General features: G+C 47.5%; 1 protein-coding gene and 1 long non-coding RNA gene across 2 annotated transcripts in view; one reads left to right on the top strand and one right to left on the bottom strand.

Annotated features, from left to right (window-relative positions):
- The window catches only part of LOC149916616 (uncharacterized), a 15,475-nt gene extending 10,407 nt beyond the window's left edge, over positions 1-5,068 (top strand). The window contains exon 3 of the long non-coding RNA XR_016469648.1: positions 4,981-5,068. This is a non-coding gene — a long non-coding RNA (uncharacterized LOC149916616). The remainder of the gene's footprint in view (positions 1-4,980) is intronic.
- Positions 3,065-17,807, bottom strand: LSG1 (large 60S subunit nuclear export GTPase 1). Its single transcript, XM_031596245.2, has 14 exons — positions 14,433-17,807; positions 14,242-14,359; positions 13,944-14,064; positions 12,661-12,747; positions 11,719-11,805; positions 10,173-10,233; positions 9,292-9,468; positions 7,841-8,266; positions 7,562-7,663; positions 6,654-6,797; positions 6,210-6,333; positions 5,681-5,760; positions 4,919-5,092; positions 3,065-3,587 (listed from the first exon to the last, which is right to left on the bottom strand). Exons 1-14 carry the CDS (start codon positions 14,511-14,513, stop codon positions 3,408-3,410), a joined length of 1,962 nt encoding a protein of 653 aa, XP_031452105.2. The 5' UTR covers positions 14,514-17,807; the 3' UTR covers positions 3,065-3,407.

Below are 17,807 nucleotides of genomic sequence, written 5' to 3'. Positions count from 1 at the left end.
GGACCCATGCAGTGGCATTTTGTAAGCATCATCCTGTACTGCCAGAAGCACAGCCATTGAGCCAGGACAGCCTTGCCCTCAGTGCTTGTCCCTTGGGGACATGTCACCTTTTGGAGTGGCACATCACAGACCCTCCCCACCCACCAGATCCTGGCAGTGATCATGGCCTCACGCTGTGGATACACAGCTGTTGTCTCTGCACGCCCAGGTGAGCATATCCCCAAAGCTGCCTGGGCCAGAAGCTGCTGCCAGGAGTATGAGGACAACCAGCTGCGAGGCAGCTGAGGGCTGCTCTGCAGGGAGTTCCAGTTGCCCTCTTCTTGCAGCAACAGAAGCCTGGGTGGTAACTGCCCACATGGACATAACGTTTCTGTTTCTTTGCCGCAACTGTTACGACACCAAAGTGACAAAAGTGCAGGGGGACCTGGCTAGCTCAATGCAACAGCCCAAAGCCAGGTTTGCTCCCCACAGCAAGCACAGGCCTTCCACACCAACACCATCCCAGGGACTGGCTCTTTTGCACAGTCACAAAGAATCAGTGGGACAGAGTTTCTCTGACTCAGGAGCAGCTTTTCTTTTCCTCACCCTCACAGTGACCTCCTTTCATGTCCCGGGATGAGTCGGGCACTTTGAGCATTCCTCCCTCCGGCTGGGCAAGGCCGTCCCCTAACGGCAGCAAAGGGGATTTCAGCATCCTCCAGAGAAATACTAAGCATTAATGGCCAGTGCTATGACCCTACAGCTGTACAGCACTCGCGGGCACGGCACTCAGCACTAATCCCGGGGTCCCAACTTCTGGTCCTCTCATCCAGAAGCAAACAAGCACTGACGGTGCTGGACACCTCCTGTGCTCTCTCTCTCTACCTGAGCTCCCCACCACATCCCAAACCAACCCTCTGAGTAGCAGCACAACAGGCAACATTAGCAAGCAAAATAAGCCACTAGCAAGCAAAGCAAGCCCCTAGGAGGGGAGAGAGAGCTCTGGGTGCTGTTATGCTGCAAACTCACAGAACGAGCTGTAGCTGGTCACAGCCCGCATGCTCCCTCCATGTGAGCAAATGGCACTCAAAAATGGAAATCTGATGCCTACAGAAAGCACTGAGAGAGGCAGAAAGAGGCTCACCCAGCAGGTGGCTGCAGCAAGGCACAATGCCTGCTTTGTGCAGGCTCGTGGCAGCAGCAAATTTTGCATTGCCTCATGCCTGGCAGCTGCTCAGGGATGCTATGCTGAGCTGTCAGCACTGCTGGCCCAGCATTCCCCAGCAAGCGTAAGGCAGGGCAGATGTGGCTCATCAGCAGATCAAACCACCACAGGAAAGCATTAAAGCACTAACTGTCCTTGCCTATTATTTAGTTTGCCCACTGCTCAGCAGCAGCATAAAACATTAACAAGCTTTTGGGTCCAGAACTCTTGGTTATGATTCTTCCTCTATTGAAGCAAAAGCCTTTTAGCACATCAAGCAGCTGTCTGCATGCAACACACTTCAGCAAACACTGCTGGCTCAGATTTATGCTGTCCTCCATTCACTCATGCAAACACCATAAGTGGCTCAGCAGCTTCTGCAGCAAAAGGTTTCTGTGAGCAAAAAGCAGAATTTCTCAGGGCCTTCTGCTTTGGATATTAGTCATTCAGCAAGATTTGGGAAGGCCCAACCAGCAGGGAAGCTCAGAGACCTAACTGTATCTTGCTGACAACACAATAAGAACTCCAAGTATATGCAATGTGAGCTAAGATTTCAAAATGATTTGACAAGAAAGAAGTGGAACAGAAAAAAATATGAAGGATGCTCCAACGTTAGCGTGATAGATAATATGACAAGTAATAGCTTAAGATAAGGCAAAAAGAAAGGGGCATTTCTGGGCAACTAGGACCCGGGAATAGCACTGGGTACAAAAGCACAACCCACTCCTACAAGGGTGGGAAAGTCTGGTAGGAGACCAATTTAGCTGAGGCACATTCTCTTCAAGAATGAAAGGCAAAAACATTCTCCAGGACTGCCAGACATAATAACATCTTCTGAGAATCCAATGTCCTTGATGGGACATTAGCTTAAAATACCATCAACTGTACTCGTTCAGTGTAATTATGGTTGTCAGGGAAGTATCTTCTCTTCCAATTATGTAATTAAGAACTTGAATGCAGAGACTCGAGGGAAAGCAGGAGCTAAGGTGAGAGCTCTGCTGTCAGGGGATCCTTTGCATATACAGTGCAGTGAAATCAGTTACAGAGGACCAGCGCACAAAGGGTCACAAAGGCAAAAGCAGTTTGCTTTCATGACTCACATCTGCTGTGGCTCTACTCAGCAACTGCTTTTGTATCTCCATCCATGCTTAAGGCAAAGGAAAAAATTACAATACAGCATTCCCTTTTTTAGTAACAGAGACCAGCATTCACATCTGTTACTGTGCTCCACCACCTAAAAGCAAAGCCCAAATTGACTTTGTGAGCCTTTCCAGTCCTATCATTACTCCATGCTGTAGGAGGAATGAAAAGCACTGACCACATACACAAATATTTTCTTAGCAGGGAAAACAAGGAATATGTCCTGCTTAAGTCCAAACCCCAAGTAAGCAGAATCTTTTTAGCATCAAATACTAAAGTACATACTGAAATCTGCTGTTAATTATACTTCTGAGATCAGATAATGTATAACAACAGGCAGCAAGACAATATAAACAACAATACACAAAGTAAAATTCTCACAATGTTTTAGGATGAGCACCAGCAGATTTTTTGCCAGCCACGTGGAAAAGAGTGTTTTAAATTACCAACAGGAAATCATAAAAACAACTGATACCGGCTCAGTGTGAAGGGCATAAAGGCAGCGCTTCCCTTAAACGGTGTTCCATGCTCTGCTTTAGGCTGGGAAACAGGGAGTGGTTTCAGAGCAGGATTTCATAAAATAGGGCTGAGTAGAAAAGGAAAATGGCAATAAAAATCTTTGAAGTAATTTTTCAACATACTCAAGCATCCTGTCAAATCAACAAACAAGCTTTAAAAAAAAAAAACAAAAAAAAAACAGAGATAAGCAATAGCATCTCACGAGGTAACAAACATCACTCATTAAGATTCAACTGTTTATAAAGATTTTAGTCAGTTTTACAGGGTTTGCTTAAGGAAAAAACACTCCTGCACAACTCCATCTGCTTCCATCGAAAGGACATCTTAGCAGTGCCCAAATGCTCGGGCTGGCTTCCAGGTAACACAAATGGCCAGGTCCATTTTTTTCTCTCAGAAAAGATGAGCTCCAAAGTATCAGAGCCCATTCTTATCCCCTGCCCAGGCCAACCCACATCGCAGAGCTCCCAAGGTGAGTTAGTGATGCCCTCTTAAAATTCTTCCCTTAGTCCACGCCTGCAGGACAGTGATGAGCCTGCCCTGGCAAGGCAGGATATCAGGGCCATGGCTAATTCTCCAGATGCTTAGTGATCCTGCGAACTTTCTCCTTCTTGTTCCTGTTGCCATGTTTTTTCCAGGGCTTTCCTACCACACTCCCAGCACTGGGTGCAGGCACAGACACAAGGCCACTGCCAGGCCGGTATCCCATCGTAGCCCGGACGCCTTTCATCAGAGCACGAACGTTCTCCTGGAAGGGGGGACACAGCCACCAGTGACCGATGAGAAGATATGCAATCACAAGGATCTGTGATACATTAATAAAACCAGACACAGGCGAGCTCAAACCCTACAAGACTTGCTCAGTCCCCAGCTCCAGAGCTGCAGGAAAGGTCAAACCACGCGGCTGAGTGAAGTCTGCCAGTGCTTTCCAGTTCTGCCTGCAGCCGTGCCTCACTGAGCCAGGTCCTCAGTGCCCAGCACTGTGAGCAGAGGCGGAATGTTTACCAGACACAGAGCTCCAACAGACATGAGCTATGGCGCTAAGATCGATTCTCACAGTCTCTGCTTTGCACACAACACATTGTCTTTACAAACAAATCTGGCGTCTGTGAAAGCCAGAGACTAAAATAACTTGCTCAAGTCTGTAGTGTGGGTAGCACTGCTGGGGCTCACAGCCAGACATGCCAGCACTTTGGCCAGACAGAGGAAGAGTCTGGTAATCCCAAAAATTCTTTTCAGGTCACAGCTTTCTGAAAAGCTGTTTTTGAAAAGAGTCTTAAGTTCTTGGTTTTAAAATGCATGACTATCATTAGCTGTGCTGTAACAAACACTGTTCATACCCAGCTAATCAAGCAGAACGGATCACACTGTCTGATACATCCTCATCACTGCTAACACTCCACTCTGATCTTTATAAGGTATGCAGACTTCATCAGTTATGGATTTGACATTTAATTCCAAGTCATTAATAATTCTTTTCAGTAGTGTAGGGGCAAAATGGATCCTTGTGGGACCTAACAAGAAGCACACCAGAGAAATTTCCATCTTCCACCTCACTTTCAGATTTCTTATCTAGATTTTAATTCAGATTCCATGTTCTATTCTTTTCATCTGATCTCAGGTTCTGAATCGAAACAACCACACAGTACTAAGTCAGTTTGCCTTAAAGAAGCTTATTATGCCCCCTAAATAAGAGATCTCAAGAAAGTTAGCTTGGAGGATCAGATAGTCCAAAACCACATTGCTGGTTACTGTGTCCTTTCTTTGTCCTTCTCTTGTTTGCTCAAGATTGATGTTAAGCTCATAACAAGGGCAACCCTGATGCCCTTTTAAAATGAACTTGTGTACCTCATTAGCTATCTTTCAGTCACCTATGACATTCCTAGTGATTTATGAGATAATAAAAAGAACAAAGAGATGTTGGGTAGAAGTTATGTGCAGAGCTCATAGTATGAAAGCGCACAAACTTAACTCAGTAAGCCTTCACCCTCAAAGCAATTTTTTTCCAGTGTCTGTGACATATCAACGCTGCTGTAATAACTTCTAAAAAATCCTCCCCCCGCCCCCCCCCAGGTTTACCTGGTGGAAAAATGATTTGTCCACAACATTTTCGATTTGTTTTGCTTTGGTATTCTTTTTAGGCTTCTCTGGTCCACTGGCTTGGACAGTTCTGCTCTCTGGACATCTTTCATGCTGGTGCTGAAAACCATCTGGGTCAATGCCAGGAGGTGGATGGCAGTATAACAGCTTCCCCTGTGAAAATAATGGTACAGAGTTAACAAAAGAATCAAAGACCTCCAGAAGAAAGAGAACAACTCCACAGCTAAGAAGGGCCCTGGAACTTCAGAGGACTCGTGCTGGCAGACTGTCTGGTCTCTTTTCCCAGGCATCTATTGGCTCAAGTTTTAAGTAAAAGTATCATTCTAATCCAAAGCACAACCTTCAGCTGTTTCAGCTGCAACACCCAGCTTCAGACAATACAGTACAAGTTTCTCTGAGGAGTGCTGGAGAATCCTATTAAAAAATACTCAACAATAAGTTTCTGACGGGTGCTATAGAAGCATGCAGTACTACAACACTAAGAACTGCAGTCCTCTGATATATAAATACTGACCCAACTAAACAAAATGGTTCCATTTCCTGACGAGATTCTATGCGCTTTAAAAAGATGATGATTGCATTTATTTAAAACATAAAAGTAGCCTGATTTAAAGCACATTTTGATGTACATCAATTTTACCCAAAGGAATGGAATTCACTTTATTGTGATCCTTCATGCTCCAGTAAAGTTTCAGTTCACCTCCCAGCAGGAAAGAAAACCCAAATGTAGTAAGAACTTACACTGACGTAGTCTTTTAGCACGTATCGAGCTGATCTTGGCTGGTCTGGCTGACCATGGGCTGTCATAAAGCCTCTCATATCTGCAAGACAGAAAAATGCCACCAGGGAACCTGCTGTTTTATCATTTTTGTTTTAGAGCCAGAGAAGATTAACTGCATCAAAGAATCAGACAAGGTAGATAAGCCTTCACTGCATTCTTTGATCTAATTCAAGATGCAGCTGATGGGAAGTATCTAAAACAATGAGAGTACCAAAGAACAACTTGAAGGATACAGCGCCGTACTACAGACTGGCAGGACATTTCATGAACCAACCAATGCAACACAATCACTATGTCTGTTGGATGAAATTGGCAAAGCACCATTATAACACATGAGACTAGCTGTTAACAGAGGCCCTTTGTGAGAGGAGGATAAGTCCTAACGGGAAGCTCAATGCATAACAAACCTGAGATTAAAATCTTCTAAGGCTGTTTTTCAGGACCATGTATATGGTACAGGAGACAGGTTTTAAAGGGATCATCACTCACATCCATATGCTGTTAGAAGCTCTTCAGCTGTTGGCTTTCGATCTGGATCCTCATCTTCCCTTGGCCTTATGATATTTATTCCATAGGTCGCTTCCAAAACGTTTCGTGGGATATGCTGACAAACATAAACTAGTGAAGGAAACCACCTTGTGATTTTCAGCTACAAAAGTAATCTCTGCCCATGTCATTCTAAGAGCACAGGTTAAAAATTGTTTGGGATCTTGTTGCAAACCAGAAAAGCAATGCAAGTCTGATAAAAGAATAAATAGGATAAACTTAAAATGAGACAATGAAAGACAAATACAGCAAGGCTGTTTTACACAACATGCACCCTCACTGGTCTCAATGCATGAACACACATACACTTAGAAAGGCTGTAACATGCTACATCCTATATTCCAGATCCTCTTGCAGACATTCACACAAACCTCATGCAAAGGATATTAAAGAAATGGGTGGAACATGATCCCTCATCTGGTCTATAGGCAGAATTCCAGAACAAATCATCTCTGCTTTGGTGGAGACGAAAGATGGCATCACCAGACCAGGGCAATCACAGAGGCACAGGCCAGGCTCCACATACAAAGTCTACACAACAAATAAACAATGAGTTCAACAAGGCAAGTCAGCATCCATGGAGGAAAAAGGAACAAGAGATCAAATGCACTCATGTAAAAGAGATGCAAATGAGAATAAGCAGAAACTTTACTAACACAGATGTCTGCCCTGCTGGCCCCAGCCAGTGAATTAAGAAAATCCTATGCAGAACACAGCAGCACTTCCAAGGTTCCTAAACAAGGTGCCCAAATCTGGGTAGGCAGATCTCCAGCTCTCCAGTCTGATGGGCCACTGTCAGAGGAGAAAGCAATCCAGAAATCTTTAGCTGCGTTGGACATTTTGACATCGGTGGCAGATTGCAGAAGTACAAATGTCACAATGTCTACTAAATCATTGGAGCTGCCAATTCAAAATTATGTGCTTGGTTAATATGAAGAAGGCAGCATAATTCAGCATGCTCACAGCAGTAAGGAAGGACAAGAAGGGATGGTTTGAAGCTTGACATTCAGCTATTTACAGGCGCATTTAGTTTTAGGAGGTTAAGCTACCTAAGACATGGAAAATATCTCCACGGCAGAGCAGCTCTCTTGAGATACTCTCAAAGCGTAGCAAGAGTTTAGAAGCAAGGCCTGAAGTTGCAAAATGATATAAATTGAGACCACCCTCTCTAACCTAAGCTCTGTTGGGCAGTGAACAGACTGGCAAAAAGTTCATGTGGTAATTAATATTTCATTATGATGTTCTCTTCTACCATAGAACTAAACAAATACAGCAAAGCTCTTTGTCAGCAATACCTGGAAGTGCTTCGTGCGGCCTGGTGTTGCAGACACTGACACCTTCTTATCTCCAAGAATTGTGTTGATCGTTGAACTTTTGCCAACGTTAGGGTAACCCACCTAGATGACAAGTGGAAGGGTAACAGTGATACTACGCAGGATCGTGCTCTGATACAAAAGCATTTTAATAAGTACTGAAATTATACGCAAGCCTTATATGGAGCCAGGCTACAGCATGACTGCTTCCCTTAAACTTAAATTTAGCCAGTCCCATTTTAAGCACCAAGCCCAACTCACCAGTCCAACATTTACTTCCCCATCCTTCACCCTTGGTCCACTGTGCAGGGTTTTGAATATCTCCAGTAGCTCATTTCTCTGTACCAGATGGCTAAAGTTCTTGACATTCCTGTTCTGCTCTTGCACTACATGCTGCACTGCAACAGTATCAGTTGTGCATTCCATACTCTTTGGGGCAATAGCATTTACTTTGTCCCCACCTTCATCTTCAGAACAGGTTTGCCAGTCATCCTCTTCATCATCTTCACAGTCTTCATATTCATCACTACTGTCATCGTCACAAAGCAAACACTGGTTTTCAGTTTGCAAAGCACTGCCTGTGGATGTGCTTTCTGTACTATCTTCTGCAGTGACATCATCTTCTTGACTGGAACTTTCCTCCTCAGAATCACTCAGGTCATCTGCTACACTGTCAGCATCCAGTTCCTGTGTAAACAGTATTTCATAGGTGAAAGTTAAATACAGCAAGTGCAGTAAACAGCTGCACTCTGTGTGCTGCAGTGTAAGTCAATCATCTTTTTATCACTCAGATCCCAAGGACTGGCAATTAACTCCTAATGTTGCATTAGGGGATTTAGGGGACTGAAGCAGGACGTACGAACAATTGGTCCATTTTAGGAGACTGAAAAAAATATTCCAAGGGGTACTGTTAGCATTGTTGTGAAGTTATTAGAGGTCTCCGTCTTCAGGAGCACAAGTGTGAACACACTCATGCTGTATCTTTCCATACAGCAGCAGCAGAGCCCAGTAAATGTTTTTTTGAAAATAGAATATTAGAATATCCAAAATTAGAATAAAGAAATATTTTCAAAATATTCAAAATATTTCTAAACACAGAAACATTTTGTATCAGATCTAAATATTTCCAAAACAATTTCAAGATGCTTTATTCTCAGTCCAATCCCTTATATTTTTTCCCTGCAAACAATTCACATTTAAAAATAAAGAGTTCTTCATAACAATAGTATTTTGACCTTTAAACTAGAAAGATTAAAGGAGGAGAGATTTAGATTAGATATTAGGAGGAACTTTTTTATTCAGAAGTGGTGAGGCGCTGGCCCTGCCTCCCAGAGGGGTTGTGGATGCTCCATCGCTGGAGGCGTTCAAGACCAGGATGAACAGGGTTCTGGGCAGCCTGAGCTGGTGGGGGGCAGCCAGCCCATGGCAGGGGGTGTAACTAGGTGATCTTTATGGTCTCTTCCAACTCAAGCCATTTCATGACGGTTACGATGACTAAAAGGCGCACCAGTTCATTCTCCATTTTACCCTCCCCACTTTTTGCCCCCAAATCTATTATTAAAATACTGTTTTACAGCCACGCAGGTCATGAGAGAAATCCTACCCTGAGACTGTACCTTTCCTAGAGATATCCTTAGATATACCAGAGGCATAACTGCAAAACAAGTTATTAGTGGCAGCCAGCACACGCCCGGTTTGAACTGGTCACCCACCTTTACTTCTCCAGATAGCCGTCTGCACTCTGCCAACGCCGACCAGAACACCACTTTAACACCCTCCTTCTCAAAGAACTGTGCCCAGGCAGCCCGCTGCTTTTCACTCAGCAAATCCGCTTTGTTTATCAGGATCATGTTCTCCTTGTCATTGCTGACTTCCTTAACATAACTCTCCTGAAGAAAACAAGGGAAAAATAAGCTCTTACCAAGGTTTCAACTTCTCCCCCAGGGTAATAGAAAAGCAGCAGGACAAGTTACACCATCCAGCTCCATGCAAGTGTAGTTAGGTTTACTGTCTCTTGGGCTAGATGGATCTGGTGTTGTGCAGACAGCTACAAGCACAGAATTGAAGCACTCAACTACTGCAATACGTGCTGTTCCTGGCTACTAACGCCAACATCTTGTCTGCTTAGACTGATGGCAAGACATTAGCCAGCACATCACAGCAGGGACTCCTAAGAGCAGTTGTTCAAGCAATCTTATATTGCAGTGATATGACATTGTACAGATTTTCATTACAAAGTTGTCCCTCCAATAATTTTTAATCCTTTTTTCATTACAGTGATAACCACCATTTTTATTCCATCTCGCTGCTCATTCCATCACCCACAGCACAAAGGAATTAAAAGTGAGGTGATTAAGCATGGGCACTTCTAATGAGCAAGGAGGAGCAATATGATATCTGCAGTGTCATGCCTGCAGAAAAAGAACTTAAAAATAATTTGATGTTAGAGTACTTGCTTAAGGTATTCAGTTAAGCACAAAAGTAGAACAGCTTCAAGGTGTTACGTGGCTTAACATATAAAAAAAATAAATAAATCACATGCATAAGCTCTCAGAAATAAAAATGAAAACAATCAGGAAGATGGTTTACTTACCAGATCTTGGCATCTAAATAGAAGGGGGTTTCTAGCATCCACAATCTGGACAACAATATCACTAAAAAAAAATAAAAAGAACATTGTGAAATACTCCTCCTTATACTGTCACAAAGAAAGAAATAATGCTTTACTCGCTTTCAGACTTTGTTATGAATTTCACTTATTTGAATTGCATTAACCTATTAAGTCCTTTACTGAATTAACAAAGCATCTTAGCATCCCACATGCCCCAAAAAGATGTTTGTGTCACTAGCCAATATTGCTATACAGTGCTAGTCTCACTCAGCCAGTTCTCCTTGTAAGCAAAGAGAAAGCAAGTACGCCAATTCTGTTTGTCTCATGATTCTACTTGCTCATTTCTGTTATCTCGGGACAGCTTCAGAACACAGCTGGTTGAATGGAGGAATTAAGTCACTAATCACCATGCAGTTGGATAAAAAAAATAAAACAATCCCTCCAACCCCAAGGGAGTCATCAAATAAGTTACATGGGTAAAAAGAAGTACTGAAGAGAGACTGAAAGAAAGCTGACACTTGTACTCTGATAGGATACAGAAAATTGTTCAATCACACAGCTGGGTGACAAGAAAAGGCTGACGAGCAATCATATTTAGCCAGCAAAGTAAGGGATTGGAAGATTTTCCCACTAAGTTCTAAGCTGGCATACATATTCACCCTACCCTAAATAAAAAATCGCAATACGAGCAGAAAGGCATTAATAACACACTGCAGCCACCTCAGAATACACAATCACAGTGCACATGCTGATACACTGCAGCAGATGCTTCCAACCCAGGTCTCACACACTTAGAGCCCCAGTGGAACCCAGTACAAAGCCACTTCTGTAAAAGGATAAGCTCACCATGACCTCACTGCTGAAGTATTTTTCAATTTTAAGAAAATCAGAAGAGATGCTCTCAAACTTAATTACTAGTGAAATTAAATGCCTCCATCAGATTAACTTAGGAGATAGCGCTCCTATTGTATTCCAAGAGCAAACAAAGCTATTTCTGTGATGACAGGCTGTTCTCTTTTGTGCACTGTTGCAATTTCTCTGCATGACAAGAAGCCAAAGAGCAAAAGGCTCTTTTTTTCCAAATACTACTTAGTCGTTCTTCCTTGTCTCTCAGCCCTGGAATTCAGGATATAGCTGTGTGGTAGAGAGAGGGGGGCAAGGGTTAATCTTGGCAAGAGACCTCAAAGAAACATCCTCAAAAGATGCCTCCCACGTGATTACCAGAAGAGGCCAAGGGCAGCAGCATCTGAACAACTCTCAGAGGCTCACAACAAACAGACTGCAGAGTTGCCATGCTGAGACACAACATGCACTATAATCAGCTGCTCCTCCTGCCATCAACTTTTGATCACTTCAAAGCAAAATCATTTCAGAGCTGATAATAAAATATTAGTTATTGTAATTGCATTTCCTGTGCTCAGACACTTGATATTTGATTCAAAGGCTTCAATTCAAGGGAAATAAAAAGAACAATACACAATAATTTTAAAAAGCAAATAGTTTTTTTTTGTTTTTTTTTTTTTTTTACCTTCTTTCAATGACTCTCCAAAGCTGACGCCAAAATTCCAAGTTTCTTTCAAACGGGGTTAGAATTAACTTTTTTTCTTCCTCAAGGCTATGGCAAAACAGAGAAAATACATCATATTTGGCTTATGTCAGGCAATGAGCACAGCACCAATTCCTCCTTAGACCCAGGAGGCTTTGGCTGCAGAGAGAGCAATAATAATCAGACTCGAGCAGCGGGTACTATTTCTGCTAGCAGAACATTGGTTCAACAGGTACACACTGGCTCCAGACTGTAAGAAGGGTGAAGCAGTAAACTATGGAAAGCACAAAAAACACGCAAAAAGAATGCTTGTGAAATCTCAGAGCCACCAAGTTTCACCTTTGAGAAAATAATGGGACAGTCTACGCAATCTTTAACTCACTGTTACTAGAGCATGAGTGACTTTGCTCAGAGTAAAGTGGGTTCATTGTGCACATACAACCTAACCTGCCAAGCTAGCCAAGGCAGCATGGGAGCAGCACAACCTGCTCTAGACAGGGCTAGCAGCACCATGCTATAGAAATTCAGGGCAGCACTGCTGCTCTTAAGCTCATTCCACAGGCAAGAGCAGAACATAACGCTCCATTACAAACATCAAGGTATCACAGGGACAAAGTTTAATGAAGCATTTTAACAAACCAGATAACAGAATCTGGAAAACAGGAAGCAGCAACTATGGTAGGTACTACAAGAATCTTGGCTATACTCAGTACAAGAACATGCATACAGAAGAGAACTACACAAAGCTTATGATAAAGACATGCCTGAACTGTGGCTGGGATGTCCAGACTTCAAGAATAAGTGCAGAATGCCACTGAGAATAAGTCGTTTTTAGAAGTCTAGCAAGGATAAACACAATCCACCTCTGCCTGTGTTTCAGATTCCAACCAGCTCATTTGCCACAGGCACAAGCAGCATACTCACTGGGCAAGCTGTCGCCTCCACTCAAGAAAGCTCTCTCTCTCAGCTTGCTTCAAGTCTTCAGAACTGGTTGTCCTATCCCAATATGGCCTGCAACAAGCACATTTTGGAGTGAATGGACAGTTTTAGCAGTTATACTACATACATTGCTGCAATACACATTCATGAAGAACACAGTCACCACACACTCAGCTACACTGATACGGCTGCAGTTCACACATGCACACATCTCTTTTCTGCAGCTTCAAGTACTCCTCCATTTCCTTGTTCCCTCTAAATCCCACCAGCTAACACAACAGGCTGCTGTCCCACACATAACAGATCTCAGAAGACTGGTTTTTGCAGCTAACATTTGCAGGGTGTTTAATTAGGGTCCACCACACAGAGAGAATCATAGAATCATCTGAGGTGACCTTTAAAGGTCACTTCCAACTAATCCAAAGCCCTGCAATGAACATGGACACCTACATCTCCATCAGGTGCTCAGAGCCCCATCCAGCCTGACCTTGAGTGTCTCCAGAGACAGGGCACCACCACCTCTCTAGGTAACCCGGGCCAGTACTTCACTAATCTTAACACAAAAAAACTTTTTCTTACACCCAACATAAATCTTTTCACCCCTATTTTGCGACCATTCCCCTTGTCCTATTCACAACAGACCCTGCTGAAGAGTCTGTCCCCTTCCTTCTTACAGTCCCCCTCCAGCTACTGAAAGGCTGCTCTCAGGTCTCCCCATAATCTTCTCTTCACCAGGTTCCACAGTCCCAGCTCTCTCAGCCTGTCCTCACAGGGAGGTGTTCCATCTCCTGGATCATTTCTGTGGCTCTCTTCTCTATGGATGCACCCCAACAGGTCCATGTTATCTCTTACACTGAAGACTCCACATCAGGACACAGTACTCCAGGTGAGGTCTCACCAGCACAGAATAGAGGGGCAGAACTTCCCTTGACCTGCTGGCCACAATTCTTTTGATGCTGTCCAGGATACAGTGGGCATTCTGGGCTGCAAGAGCTCTGGAAAGGTTTGCTAGGTGGGAACAACCTGCAGCTCCAGCAGTGCCAGGCTTTGAGCTGTAAACACATCCAATCAGCGCAGACATGTTGGGACTGGCAGCACCTGCAGGCAGCTGCACTGCCACTTACAGCAGGTTCGTGTAGGTCAGGAAATAACTTCTGCATTGGTAAATAAAGTATTGGTGTATTCACTGGTGAAACAACGTGCCATCCCCAGGCCTGCAGCTCAGCCTACTGCACAGTGTAGCGCTGGCCCAACCCTGCAGGACCCACCTCCGAGGGATGCGCAGGAACTGCCGGTTCTCCTCATGCAGCTGCCGGACGTGCTGGGCCTCCTGGGCCGTGAGCAGGCCAGTGCGGCTCTGGGCAGACACAAACTGGATGTTCAGGCGCTCTGCATAGCCGGTGGGAGAGACCATGGCAGCGTCACCCCGAGCCAGCCGCCACCAGCCCCGCCACCACTCCCGCCCCTTCTGACCCTTCTCTGGCTCCGGACCCCACGGCCCGCCCCCGCGCCCAGCCCCGCTCCCCTCCCCTTCCCGGCCGCCTCCCAGGCCCCCGAGCCCCTCACCGGCCACGAAGCGAGTGCCGGCGAGCTCCGCCGTGGCCAGGAACTCCTCCAGCGGACTCTGCTCCACCGCCGAGCGCCGCTCCGGGCCGCTCTCGCTCACCACCTCGCTGGCGTGCAGCTGCCGAGACAGACACCGCCGTTACTCCGTGAATCCCGGCTCCCCCAGCCCCCCCCCTCACCCCGGCCCCTACCCATGACGCGGCTCCACGCCGCTCCGAGCCGCGCTGTCGCTGCAGAGAGCGGCCCAGCCCCGCGCCCCGCTTCCTGCCCATGCGGCCTGGTGGAACCGGAAGCGCGTCCGCCCCACTTCCTGCGCCTCGCCCACAGCGCTCCGCCGCTCCCCGCCTCCCCGGAGCCGCGTTCCGGGCGCTGAGGTTCCGGACGTCCCCGCACCGCCGCCGGGGGGCGCGGAGGCTCTGAACCCGGCCGTGTGCGCGGTGCTCCGCCTCGAGGAGTTCGTTTCTGCTCGCGCCTGGCCGCCCTGCCGGCCGCGCTGCCCCGGAGCGAAACCGCTGTTCTGGTTCTTCATGCAAATCCCGGGAGTCGTCCAGCAGCAGCAGCTCATTTCCGAACGCGGTGACACCCGCGCGTTTTGCCTCAAGGAAACACTGTTCTTTCTGGACAGCTTCTCCTCCATTTTGCTCCCAGGCAGCCCTGGGAGCTCAGGACTGTGTCCGAACCATTCATGTGACGGCCATTCATTATTCATGCAGTTTCACAACGCTCCTTTCAGCGGCGTCACCAGCCCCAGCCCCACGAGCAGACCTTGTACGAACCTCCCCCAGAGACACAAAGACAATTCCGCTCTGTGTGGGGCTGCATCTGCCAGCCCCCCCCCGGTCCTCAGCTGCATCCCAGCCCGGGCAGCACGGCGGGGTGGTGGCCTCACCCAGCGGGTCCAGAGCACAGCTGGGACAGAGATCCCTGGTGTTGGCAGAGGAGCCACACGATGTGCATCTGCCTGGGGTCACAGCACTCAGAGCCTTTGGGAACGGGCTCGCTCCTCTCTGGAGCAGCAGCGCCGCAGGGAGCTGTGTGCTGCAGGCTGGGCCCCGGGATGGCATTGGCCCCGCTGGAGCCTTCGGGAGAGTTGTTCAGACTGCACTTATTCCACAGCCGCAGAGATACAATCGCCCTCCTGCCTGGTGCAGTGCGGGAAGGTCGACACGCGGCTGTGTGTTGCTGCGGGCAGGAAGCTGGCGGGGTGGCTGCAGCTCCTCACTGCTGCCCGCTGCGCGTCGGGCAGAGGACGCTGCCCCGATGCCACACTGTCCCTCGATGCGCGGTACAGCCCCATGATCATCCCCAAAGACTAGGGGAGGGTTTGCACCCCGTTCCCCACTGCCTAATTATAGCAGCAGGAAGCGCCGGGGCCTCCCGTGCAGGAAGTAGGGTGTACCTGCCCTGGGTGGCTGAAAAACAACTGCAGCAAGAGGTGTGCCCCAGCGCCGGCAGCAGCCCTCAGTGTGCGAGGGGACACAGGGCTGTCACTGCATGGTCCTCACTCTGTCCTGGCATCGCTCATTCCATACTCCGGTCCATCGGGATGGGTGATGCTGCCCTTTGGTGCTCATGAAGCTTGGCAGGAGGTGTCAGTTAAAGGCATTAATGACCTTTTCCTTGAAAGCAGAGCATGCCTCATGCTGTCTGTCCCCCGCTTGGCTGGCACACCTCGGGCTGCCTGAGCACCCAGCAGATAGACAAGGCCAGAGGAGCAGTGTTGGCACAGGGGATGCAGCACCCATCCTGCCCCTGGGCCTGGAACCCACTCTGGCTTTCCATTTAATGGGAAATCCTGACACTTCCTTGTGTCTTACTTTGGAACAAAGAGCTGAAACTTCAGTTTATCACAATTACAGATCCACTAAACCACTTTGTTTTGGAAAAATACCAAAATGCCTGTTTGAAATGCTTCATTCTGTCTGTCTGTCCGCTGCTACAGCAAGATGAGAAACACTGCTACCCAGGCTGTGATCATAGCTCACACACTGACAGAATCAATACATCCCCAGGCATGTGGCCTCATTGCATCCACTTTTCCCACAGGTGCACTGCCTTGGCAGAACCATCACATTTCTGCTGCTCTCCCCAAAGCCATGCAGACCCTCACCCCAGCTCCAGCAGTGGGGCACCAATGTCAGGAACATGGTCCAGCAGCAGTGAGGAGGAGGAGGTGGAGCAGGGCAGGAAGGGGGAGCGCTGCCAAGAGCCATGCGCAGCACTGTGTGCAGGGAAGGTCGGGTTGCTCAGGAGAGATTATATCTCACAGACTTTCCCACGCCACTGAAAAGCTCTCCAGGCTGGTGCACAGAGGCAGGTGATGCTCAGTAGCTACTGGTGTGTGACACAAGTAGGGAGCAGGCTGCTCTCCTTCCCATGGGCAACAGGGCTGTGCAGGCCCTGCAGAGTGCTGTACTGCTGTCCTCACAGCATTGGCTCCTGGCTGGGAAATGAAGCAGAAAGAGACCGCCATTGGGAGCATTAACAGAGCAAGGGGGGCTGCAATGGTGTGGCACAGCAAGTGGAGAGGAAGTCTAGTGAGGATACTTTCCATCCCCAGGCAGCCCTTAACCACAAGGCACCAACCTGCAGCTGTGCCTGCAGCTGGGCTATGGCAGCTGTGCTTGGGGTGCTCTCTGCCCAGTGCTGGCTGTAACCAAACCCCCAGCCTAAGCAGGCAGTGCAGAACAGAGATGCCAAGCACAGTGTCACGTGTCACCCTGTGTCCTCGGATGTGCCGTGTTTTCAGGAGGACTCTTGCTGTGCTCATGCGTGTGGCAGCACCCAGCTGTTTGCAGCCCTGAGATTGTGGTTGTCCTATGCACTGCTCACAGCCAGACATGGATTTTCTAATGCTGCAAGGTGCTACGCCAGGCCTCCCCAAGACAGGAAATGCCCCACACTGCAGGCACACATCCAGCAGTGTCTCTGGAAGCACAAACACAGGGTGTCCCCTACAGTGCTTTGGGACCGTGCTCACAGAGCTGCTCCTGGTGCAGGGCTGTGTCTGGGATGGAAGCAAACAGCAACGCCGTGGCTAATGTGGCACCGGATGCTGTGGAGATGTGCAGTTCCCGAGGAACCTGCTAGATGGCATAATGTCATGATAATAAATAATATCACTTCATTGCAATTGATCCAGACTTTATAAATGATGTGGGAAACAAGTGTACTTTTGTACCTCTTACTGCACTAAGAAGCGCTGCTCCCATTCTGCAGAGCATTCATTCAAATGTGACGAAGTGCCACTCTCTGCAGCTCCAGAACGGGCACCTTTTCTGACAGAGGATGCGATATACGGCCCGAGCAGCTCCACCACGACCCAGAGAGCAGCTTCCCACAGCCCTCATAACGTACGTGAGCGTGTTCACATAACCTCAGCCAGAAGCTGCCAGAGAGCTGCTCGTGTTCTGTCGCTGCACAGCAGCAGCGCGAAGCATTACTCATCCGTAACAGCCGGGCTTCGCTGCAGGCACCGCAGCCGGACTCACCGAACCGGAGGGAACGCGGTGTCGCAAGAGCGGGGCCGGCAACGCACGCTCACGCGTGGACGGGCGGCAGGGCGG

This window comes from Phasianus colchicus, chromosome 10 (genome assembly GCF_987193195.1).
Source record: "Phasianus colchicus chromosome 10, bPhaCol1.hap1.1, whole genome shotgun sequence".
Classification (NCBI taxonomy): domain Eukaryota; kingdom Metazoa; phylum Chordata; class Aves; order Galliformes; family Phasianidae; genus Phasianus; species Phasianus colchicus.
Note: the sequence above shows the minus strand (reverse complement) of the source record. Positions and strands in the feature narration are given on the sequence as shown.